The sequence below is a fragment of the Nuphar pumila genome, chromosome 11 (genome assembly GCF_984573655.1).
Source record: "Nuphar pumila chromosome 11, dmNupPumi1.hap1.1, whole genome shotgun sequence".
NCBI classification, from domain to species: domain Eukaryota; kingdom Viridiplantae; phylum Streptophyta; class Magnoliopsida; order Nymphaeales; family Nymphaeaceae; genus Nuphar; species Nuphar pumila.
In genome coordinates, this window is record NC_143259.1 from 48205962 (window position 1) to 48217918 (window position 11957).

General features: G+C 35.8%; 1 protein-coding gene across 1 annotated transcript; it reads left to right on the plus strand.

Moving 5' to 3' along the window:
• Window positions 1-10203: 10203 nt before the first annotated feature.
• On the plus strand, window positions 10204-11957 carry LOC149822346 (rubisco accumulation factor 1.1, chloroplastic-like). The gene has a single exon (XM_089981160.1). The coding sequence runs from the start codon at window positions 10320-10322 to the stop codon at window positions 11664-11666; it is 1347 nt and encodes a 448-aa protein (XP_089837286.1). The 5' UTR covers window positions 10204-10319; the 3' UTR covers window positions 11667-11957.

Below are 11957 nucleotides of genomic sequence, written 5' to 3' on the forward strand. Positions count from 1 at the left end.
TCATCATTTAAGATAAGATTACATCATATTCTTCAAATTATTTTCAAATTTTCTTCAAAAATCAAGTAAATTTGATATAATTCTTCAAATATTTTCTTCATTTCTCAAATCAATCTTCAATTCTTATTCATCTTCCTATTCTCAATTCTATTTTATTTCAAAATTCAATATTCTAAATTTAAAGTTCAATTTAACTTTGAAATTTCAAATTCAACTCTGAATTCAAAATTCAACTTTCCATTTCAAATCAAATTTCAAAGTTCAATTCAACTTTGAAATTCCAAATTCATTTTCAGGACTCGATTTCAAAGTCAATTCAATATTTAGATCAAATTTTAAAGTTCAATTCAACTTTGAAATCCCATATTCATCACCTGATTTCAAAAATTCAAGTTTAAAATCAAGTGTATTCTCTATTCTTCACTTCAAATTCCCAAATCCCCAAGTTCTTTTAAAAACTTCTGAGTTTTAATCTTCAAATCACTTTTGAGATTAAGATTAGTGCTAAATTCAAGTCCATTTTTCAAATTCAATCAAGATTTCTCAAATCCAATTCCAATCCAAATTTAATCTGGATTTCTTAAATCCAATTCCAAGTTCTATCTAGATCCAAAGTTTATTCTCAAATCCCATCTAGATTTCCAAGGCCCAGACCCATCTTCGGATCTCATCTGGATTTTCAAAATCCAGATCCATCTTCGGATCTCATCTTAGATTCCGGATCCAATTCCATCTTGGATTCCAGATTTTAAAATCCAAATTTCATCTAGGATGTTAGATTTCAAATCCAATTCCATCTAGGATTCCAGATTTTCAAATCCAATTCTATTTTGGATTCAGATTTTTCAAATGCAATTCCATTTTTCTAATTGATTTTCAATTCCAAACTTAATTCCATTTTTTCTAATTCATCTAGATCTTAGGATTTCAATTTTAATTCCTATTTTCAACACTATTTTTTTTAAACCTATTTTTTGAGTCTGAAATCAATTCAATTCCTATTTCAAGTTCTGAAATTAAGAATTTCTTTTTCAGAATCGATCTATTCAAATTCAAAGACCATTTTTTGACTTAAAGACTTCGTTTTTTTCAAAAAAATCTATCTCAAGTTCTAAAATCCTCTTTTTCTCTTCATCTCTTCAAATCCAAGAGCTATTTTCAAATCTTTGACTATTCCTAAACTTAGAATTTCAAATCTTTCAGGTCTATTTCAAGTCTTAAGTTAGATTCGAAATCTAACATTTCTAAGTCAATCTTCAACTTTCAAAAATCATTTTTTCACCATATTCTCAAAATTATTTCAAAATCACTTGGAAAACCCCAAAATTTCTAAATTATTCTTCTCAAAAGCATACATTTTTTGCATTTGCATTGCACAAGCATGATTCTTTGTGCATTCTTAGACTTAGAATAAATTCTTAGACAATATTTAGGCAAAGCAAAAGGTATAAGTTCGATTATTGGTTCGATTACCTCTGGTAAAGGCGCTAGAAACAGTCAAACCTCGTACCGACGAGCGAATCTCGTCTCTCCATTTTTCCACAAATTTTCAAAAATGGATGTGAGTAATTTTAAAATACATTTTTCAAAATTAAGGTCAAGTGAGACATTTGCAAAAGAGTTCCCCTCTCTCTTTCTTTTTCGCTTCTCTCTTATTTTCTATCTCTTTATTCTCCTTCAAAAGGGGATAGAGGCTAGAAAGGCAAAGAGAAGGAAACTAGGGGAAAATTTTTGCAATGATCACAATGTCACAATTGAATATCAACATCATCAAATTTAGGCTCACAACACAAATGTAATTACATAATTGTAAAGTAAACATATTCGATTATTTCATTGTTTCTCTTGTTTACACCCATGCGGGTTCGCTTCAACTGAGATCACTCATGTGTTTGTTATACTATGTACTTTAATAACTTAAATGTCTAACTAAAATCGGCAATCTAAAGTGGGATGTTCACAATCTAGAGAAAACCCCTAGAGGTTCAATGCAAACAGAATCGATTCTACAACTCTATAGAAACAGAGACATACCACCTAGGATAAATTGGTAGTCTCGCCCATAACTATATGGATTGGGAACCAAGTGAGACCTTTCGCTCATAAAACAACAGTAATGTCTACAAAAGTGTATTGCATGCCCTCTCTAAAGCAGGCATGGGATCTCCGATCATGCGAGTATGGCAACCAACACTCAGAACTGCTAAGTGTGATTCATAATCCAGCGATTTTGGCAGCCAACACCCATAAATTGCTAAGTGTGGGGTTCTCTTATTAAAGCCATAGATCAATACAACTAGCCAAACAACACACTCAGTATCTCCTCGATTCCTCTTTCAAAACCAATGCTTCGTATGCAATTTACAAGCAGCATGTGCATACACAATATTTTCATAATCTTATGTACAATCACACATGACATACTTTATTGACATTTTATGCACAACCATTTCATGTTGCACTTAATCATTAGCATATGCATATCATCACATTATATGCAAGTGTCACACCTTAAAAGTAACATGGCCACATGTTGTATATCATAATACTATATGCATGTACAACTCCATATGCACTATATGCATACATACTCCATGTCATAGCACTATATGCATTAATTACAACATATGCTAAACACCATAACATAAAAGCATGCATCATCATCACATTGCATATCATAAATATTATTGGAAACACACACTGATCTCTCTCAAACATTGTGTCTATTTGTGTAACACCCTAAAAACAACTTTCATGATTTTTAACTCATAGTCTGCAATGAATCTGTGCACCAAATTTTTATTGAGACTTTCTCAATATATAATCTAACACATAAATTTTTAGCCATAATCATAGAACAAATTTAGATAAAAAAAATTGACAAGATAATATAGTCGAAATACAATGTCTGTTAGGACAGCAATCCTCTTTCGACTTTCGGAGACCATAACTTCTCATCTGAAACTCGAACAAAGCTAAAAAAAAATTTGAGATGAGTTTGAAACATCCCTTTAAAATTTGAGAATTTTTTGCTAAGCCATTTGTGCATACGATAAAGTTCTTGAAAAATGTTTCTGTCTATAAAAAATAAGGCAATGAGTCTTTTTATGAAAAATCATGTATAATTCATATTTTCATAAAATAAACCATATAAACATGATTTTTACTATTCAATTCATCATAATACTATCAATAACAACTTATGCAAGCATCAACATGAATTTATAATATAAACAAATTAATCTAATGAATAAAATCGAATTCAGAATACACAAGAAACCGTTTATTTCAAAAACAAGCTCTTGTACATCAAAATAAATATCAAATAAATAGAAATAAATTATGAATCGAATATGAATCATGCACATGCATATTAGATCTAACATAATGAACAAAACATATGTTGATCATGAATAAATCAAGTGCATATCATAAATAAAATTACATAACTCATATTTTTCCGAAAAAGGCTCACATAAACCATAATCAACATGAACAATATAATTTTATTTATGATATTTAATTTTAACCATGTATAAAATCATGAATCACACATGAATATGGTTCAAATCATTCAATACATGCATATCAACACGAGTCATAACAACAAATAATAGTTAAACCTGATTTTCCATAAACAAATCTGAAATCCCCAAAATCAACTTTTCATATTTAAGGTTTTGTTTTATTAAACTTCATAAATATCAATTTCAATATGATTTAAATATGATGATCACATCAAATACACATCTTATATAATTTAGAAATATAAATCATGCTTTTTACGAACTACGATCAATAAACAGGGTTTTTCAAAAATCATTTTTGAAAAAAACACCTTTCAGGGTCTCGTAGACCTCAAAAAATGGTGGATATTGATCCAAGCTTGTGGCTAGGACTGATATCACATCTAAAACTTTATTTCAGCATGTGGATGCGCCCTTGGTGCTATGTAAACATGCACAAGTTGAAGGTTACCTACCTGAAATCGTGTAAAATAAAAAATTGTCGGACGTTTGATATAGATGTGAAACTTCACCACCTTCTTGTTGCAACTATAATAGTTGCCACACACACACACATGTTTATGATTCTTCCCTAGGGTCGTGGGTTAAGGAGGAAGAAAGAGAGAAATAGGAAAAAAATATGAGAGGAGAAAGAGAAGAATTATAGTAGAGATAAGAAAGATTCCTACTTGGTTCTAATTTTTCATGTTTGAATAGGGAGAGAGAGTCCTACTTTGTTCTAATTTTTTATGTTTTATCCCATTTAGAAATCTCTATTTTATTAAGACTTCTGCCTCCCTAGATTATCAAGTTTGACTTTGATTCTTAACTAATTAATTGAGAGAGGTAGAGAGGTGGGGACGTCCCACCCTTTAGACTCTTCTTATTTAACTAAATTAATTATATTGTCACATGAGAAAAATGGGTTTAATTTGGGCACACCTAGGGGGCATCTCACCTAGGGTCTAATCCAAATGTGATTGGATCCTAATGTGATTAATTATACCCAATTCCGCTAATTAAATTAAGAATTTAAATTCAACATTTTATTTTAAACCCATATTAGATCCATATACTAGGGTTTAGATTCATATTTAATATATCTAAAATTCATTATTAAAAATTATCTGATATTCAAATACAATTTAATCAAAAATTATACACATATATTCAACATAAAAATACCTTTTTATTCATTTAATATTAGGAAAAAATCACAAGTGTTATAGCTTACCCCCTTAAAAGAATTTCGTAATCAAAATTTGGTACAAGAACTACTCGATAATTAGGGTATTTCTCATTCATACTAGCCTCGAGATCCCATATACTCTCCTCAATATCGTGAATATTGGATTTGAGTTGAATCTACTGCCAAAATCCTTCACTAATTTTTGGTCTTTTCTCACCTTTTTCTATGTCTCTGTCCCAGACATAAGTTACTTATATATAATTATAACATAGAAGGTTATAAATGAATGGGTTACACAACGCTTCTACTACGTACTTCGATAAAATAATTTACCTTCAAAGATCATTACTTATCTCTTTAAAAAAAATAATTTGTATATAAGTTCTAAGACCCTACAGTTAAACCTATCATGTGATGTCCCTAACATTGTTTCTAGGTTCTCAATTGCATAAATTAGTTTTCAAGAAACACTGTCACCACAATTGTATCCTACAAATAGAACCTACTTATCAATCTATGTTGAGTTGTTGGATGGGTCATAAACCAAAATTTTTATCCCTGCTCTAATACCAAATATGTAATGCCCTAAAATTTTAATCCAAAAAATATATACAATCAATTAATAAAACTTGTTTGTTTCAAAATCACAGCAAAAATATTATTTCGAAACCGGTTAAACATTTTGAGTGAGTTATAGGTAGGTAAAACATCACCACCAAACCATAATAAATACAATCCATTTATTTCATGAAGCAATTGTTTATAAGTCTAAATTAAGTGAATTAAATAAATATAAAAATCCAAAAGTTTCTCAAGGATCAATAGTTGATTCACATGGCACTCCTGCAACATCCCGCAACTACTCCAGCTTAACTATCTATATCTGATGATTTTAGAATATAGGGTTACTTTCACAGTTTCAGTAAGAAAATACATCAATCAGGCATATATATATATATATATATATATATATATATATATATATATATATATATATATATATATATATATATATATATATATATATATAACACAAAAGATACATGCACTTGCAATTGATAATCATAAGCATTCAATAAAATAGTCAAATTCAATGAACATGATATCCAAATATGTAACGATTAAATATCACATAAGAACATGTTTTACACTATTTCATGTTTATACTTTATATAATAATTTGCCATCCTTGTTTTACTATGATAACTTGTGTGCCTTGTTTTATAATAAATTGCATGCCTTGTTTTTACACTGATGATTGTTTTATGTTTATGCTTTATAGTTGTCATCAGTAAGTTGAGTAACCAATAAGGAAAGTAAGGAACCAAAATTTAAACACAACAATGCCTTTGTAGTTTGTACAGATAATGACTTGAAAGTTTGAAACTATAATGAGCTATTGCTTATTGGCTGATTTCATGATATAGATTTATAAACATTCTTTTTTTTTAATATTAGATCTTTTGTTCTATCATGTTGCACCTGGTAATTGTAGATACCATGGCTACTGTTTCTTTTTAAGACTGAGGATTAACAAAATAGTTATAGAAAAAGTAACATGTTCTGTCTAAAAGAAAGTCCCTTAGGTAATGTTCAACATCATTTTTTTTATCATTTTCTTATTAGTGATTAAAATAATTGCCAAAAAAAATTACAAGTATTACATCCTCTCCCCTTTGAAAAGAATTTCATCCTCGAAATTCGATACAAACACTACTCAAACAAGTGAGGGTATTTTTCCCACATAATGGCTTCTGATTCCCAAGTATATTCCTCTATACCGTGATGTTGCCAACATACTTTTACCAGAGGAATGCTCTTTGATCTCAATACCTGCTCTTTCTGATCCATGATCTCAACTGGGTGTTCCTCCATGGCCAGGTCCTATTGTACCTCCATATCCTCGTACTGGATCATGTGTGATAGGTCTGGTACACACTTTCTCAGCAGAGACACATAGAACACATCATGAGTCTTCACATATTTGGGTTGTAACTCCACTCGATAAGTTATTGCACCTATTTTCTCCAAAACCTTGAATTGACCAACATATTTGGGACTGAGTTTCTCTTTCTTGCTAAATCTAAATACACTCTTGGTAGAAAAAACCCACACAAAAATGAAATCATCTACCTCGAATGTGAACTCTCAACGATGTCGGTCAATATAACTCTCCTACCTATTCTAAGTTGTCAGTAGTTTGTCACGAATCTTGCGCACCTACTCAGTGCAATGCTCTATCACCAAGGGTGTGTTCAAAGTCCATGCAACAAACTCATCTCATTAGACTGGTGATCTGCACGGTCATCCATATAGGGCCTCATAGAGTGTCATGCCAATACTCGCATGGTAACTATTATTGTAGGCAAACTCTGTCAACACAATATGCATGTCTCAATCACCCTTTCAGTCTAACATACACTCTCTAAGCATATTCTCTAGAGTCTGAATCATCCTCTCGGACTGACCATCTCATATTCTCTAGAGTCGGAATCATCCTCTCAGACTGACCATCTGTCTGAGGATGAAAGGCCATATTAAACTTTAACTAAGTCCCCAAATCTTTCTACAACTGACCCTAGAACTTCGATGTAAATCGTGAATCTTGATCGAAGATGATCGATATAGGTATTTCATATAGTCGCACGATCTCCTTGATGTACAAATTCGCTAGAATTTTCAACGATTAACTAAATCTGATTGGCAAAAAGTGTGTTGATTTAGTGAGTCTATCGACAATCACCCAAATAGCATCATTACCTCTGCGAGTCTTGGGTAAGCCAACTACAAAATCTATCATGATTCCTTCTCATTTTCACTGTGGAATCTCATTATGTTGCAATAACCCGCTAAGCCTATGATGTTCTATCTTAACCTGCTGGCAAGTTAAGCATCTCGAAACATTATCTGCCACATCTCACTTCATTCTGCTTCACCAATTACTGTAAAATTTCAAAGGGGATAGGGTAGTAATGAGAATAAACAAAAGAAATAAAGATAGAAATAGGAAAATTCTCAAAATATTATCTCATCTGCAAGTCTTTAAACATCTTAGTACTACCAGGGTGTATGTTAAACTTTCTTTTATGTGCTTTGCTAAGCAATTCTTCCTTAATTTGAGGGTCGCTAGGCATCCATAACCTCGGACCGTACTAGATACTTTCATCTTCTTGCAGGTGTAAAGCTAACTCATTCTTCTGAGCTACCATTTGAGTAAACTTGAGATCATCTTTTTGGTTTTCTATGATCTATTCCATGATCTCGGTCATCATAGCCATACTGGCTAATCTGATTTTACTATCTTCATATCCGAAAGGTTTTCACTTGATGAGATCCTCTCTCAAACTCTACAAGCTCGCCAAAACTCCTTATGTCTTTCAGCTAAGATCGTTCGTTATGACATTCACTTTTCTTAGGTGGTAAGTGATCGTGAACTCATAATATTTTATGAATTTGAGTCATCTTCTTTGTCTCATGTTCAGTTTTTTCTGTACAAACATGCACTTGAAGCTCTTATGGTTTGTAAAAACCTTGAATTGTTCACCATAAGTTTTTTCAAAAAGTCAACAATTGTTTTAGAGGCTTTAAAAAAAACATTAGAAAGCAAGAAGAGGAGCCCCAAGGAGGGGGGGCCATCCCACCTTCTTTCTTTTTTCGCTTTTGCATGTCAAGGCAAGCCATGGTTTGGGGTTTGGTAAACCCACATAATCATAAAGAGGGTCCCCAAGAGGGACGTCCTACTCTTTTCTTTCCTTCTCCTCTTTAGGCAAAACTAACCCCCTCTTTTGGTGTTTTCTTCCTCCTCTTCCTTCACCATAGGCTGATCCAGCAGCCATTGAGGTTGCACCTTGGAGGAGAACACTTGAAGCTTAGAAGTGTTTTACTCGGATTTGAAGTCAAAAACTAGAGTTCTCAACCGTTCACCATACGAGGTAGGTGTATCAATTGTGTAGACGTAGATTGATCCAAACGCATGAGTTATGCGTAGGATTGATTTTCAAATCTGAGCCAATGTGGATCAGACCTTGGAACATCATTAAAAAGATGGTTTTTACTTTTGAAAATTCAATTTTGGTGAATCATTGCTACCTTGGGGTTTTGAGAAAAAACGGTTTGCAAAAAAAAAAACTAGATTTTTAAGCCTTTAATAAAAAACGGGTTTAAAAAGACTTAGGTTCTATATTTTTTGGGGTAGATCTTGATTTATTCTAGCATGTCTCACGTATGATTATTAGATTAGTATGATGCAAGCATGTGTTCTAAATTCTGAAATTTATTTATGCCTAGATCTATAATAAATCGCGTAAAACCATTTTGTAGAAGAAATTAGGCAAAATCAGTTTGAGGTTTGACGTTTAATGATCAAAATGGATTCAAATGAGCATGTTAGTTAATGTAGTTCATGTTAGTAATGATAATCGACATGTTAATATATTTAAAAATTCATGATGTATTTGCTTTGATGTCCTTATTTTACCTTACACTATGTATTACATATAATATATATTATATTATATATGTATACCATATACTACAACTTAATTAGGTTATTATTATTTTCTTTACTTTCTTTCTACTTAGGATTCTAGGTGGCCTCATAGTTTAGAAAATAGAATTTTCAGCCAAGAGGGATGGCCCACCTAGGGGGCGTCCCATGGCTGCCTTCCATATTAAAATAATTTAATATATTATATCAAATTTCCTGATTATCCTAATTATCCTAATTGAATTTTAGATCTAATTTATACCTAATTTTGGATCCAAGTCTACGGACTATATCCAAATTCACTTGTAACTAATTTCAAATCCAAATTCATACTAAACTTCATTTAAATTACAAATTACATGAATTTAATCTCGAGTTAAATTCGAATCTCAATATAACTCTAGTTAGAATTTTAATTCAAGTGAGATTAACTTTTTGAATTAATAACCCAATTAATTCTAATCTCAATGAATAAAAATTCTTAAATTCAACATAAAAATCATTTTTATTTATTAAAATAATTAAAAAAATAGGGGTATTAAAGAAAACATTCAACAAGCTAGCTGTTTCAGCAGAGAAAGGCTTATCAAATATAAGGAATGGAGAGTATGGATGGATGGCAGGAAATGAAAGTAGCAGGAAGGGTGATCGTAGAAACAGGCAGAATGGACGTGGTCAAAGTGATCCGAGTGCACAGCTACACCGTCCCCACGTCCCTCGTAGAAAAGCTGTATAGTTTTGAGAGCATGCAGGTCAGATTTCAGTTGTGTAAATTTTATTTTTTGAGTAGATTGCTTGTTCGATTGGCAAGGGGGACTAAACCAATTTTGAAAGGATAGCACCAATTATGCTTGTGATTTGTACACAGATAGAGTTGTTTTTTCCTTATTTCATGGAATTAATTCACTGATAGGGGTCTGACTAACCCCAGCTTGACTGTTAAAAAAAACTCATCCTCCAGATTGGGTCCCTCTCGGCGGCCCTTTAATCTCCCTCCTGCATCCAGAAAAGATGAAAACATGGAATTTAGTTCTTGACCCTTTTCTGCACACAAGAACACCACGTATAAACCCCACATGAGGATAAGGCCTCGACCATTCTCTTCTCTCTCTCTCTCTCTCTCTCTCTCTCTCTCACCATGTTTTCTCTCCACACCCCACAGCCTTTCTCTCTCCTCCCCACAAAACCATGCTCTTCCTCCTCCCCATCTCGCCTTCTGCCTTCCTCCCTCCGCCACCACCACTACCACCACCACCGCCACCGCCACCATACAAATCGCACCATCATCCGCCCGTCGGCCACCTCTTCTTCCTCCCCCACTGACGAGCTATACCAACCTCTCTACCACCCTCCCGCTGCTCCCCTTCCCTCCCAATTCGCCTCTCTCGAGTCCACCGAAGACCGCCTCCGCACGCTCCGCGACCGCCTCGGCCTCTGGTTCGACTACGCCCCGCTCATCACCGCCCTCAGCCGCGACGGCCTCTCCCCTTCCTCCATCGAGGAGTCCACCGGCATCACAGGCGTCGAGCAGAACCGCCTGGTGGTTGCCTCTCAGGTGCGACTCTCCCTCCTCTCCTCTGGCCTCCCCGCCGACGCCGTCGCCTCCTTCGACTCCGCCATCGGCGGCCCCGACATCCTCTACGAGCTACGCCTCCTCTCCAACCGCCAGAGGGTCGACGCCGCCCGCTACGTCATCGACGGCAACCTCGACGCCAGGGCCGCCCGCGAGCTCGCCCGCGCCATCAAGGACTTCCCCCGCCGCCGATCCGACCGCGGATGGGACGCCTTCTCCCCGTCCTCCGCCGGAGATTGCCTCGCCTTCATGTACCTCCGGCAGAGCAGAGAGAACCAGGGGAGTCCCGCCGCCGTGAAGGCGCTGGAGCTCGCCGCAGAGGCCGGGGAGACCGCCAAAGCGAAGGAGAGGATCAGGGAGGAAATGAAGGGAGACGCCGGCGGCGAAGGGGAGCCGGAGAAGGAGCAGGTCCGGGTGCCGGTGGTGAGATTGAAGGTCGGAGAGGCCGCAGAAGCAACGTCGGTGGTGGTGCTGCCGGTCTGCAAGGCCACGCCGGAGGAGGTGGCCGCGGCTCCGGAGTGCAGAGCGGAGGAAGTTTTCGGCATCGTTACGGCATCGGCGGGGTGGCGGAGATGGGTGGTTCTGCCGGGTTGGGAGCCGGTGGCGGCGGACACGGCCGGGAATGGTGGGGTGGTGGTGGTGGAGTTGAAAGATGAGAGGGTGCTGCCGTGGAAGGCGAAGAGGGCGATCAAAGAGGAAGGGGTCTTGGTGGTGGCAGATAGGAGGAAGAAGGGGGTGGAGGAGGGCGGAAATCTGTACCTGGTGGAGGGAGAGGGCGGTGGGTTGGTGGTCGAGAGGGGTTCCAGGTTGGTGGAGAAGGGGGTGGTAAGTGCTATGGGGAGCGTGGTCTTGGTGGTTAGGCCACCCAAGTTGGAGACACAGGATATGTATTTGGAGGATGATTGGGATTGAGATTTTAGTTTGTCTCCTATTTTGGTAGAGCATGGAATTGCCTCATCTTGTTGCAGGTTCAATTTGAAGCATTATCCCAAGAACATCTTTATTTTTTTTTTTTAGAGAAAACAAAAAAAAAGACATTCTGATATGGCAGAACATCTTTAGTTATTGGGGGTTCCTCTTTTGGGAGTTCAAATTGAAGTCTGTGTGTGGGACATCCATGATAGATGTAATAAATGAGTGATTACAATTTTGGTCTATCATTGTTATTGTTGTTTTCAAAATAATAGATTGTTGTAAGATTTA

What these genes read in the sequence shown, in the direction of transcription:
- LOC149822346 (XM_089981160.1), top strand. Translation starts at nt 10,320, where the DNA reads ATGTTTTCTCTCCACACCCCACAGCCTTTCTCTCTCCTCCCCACAAAA.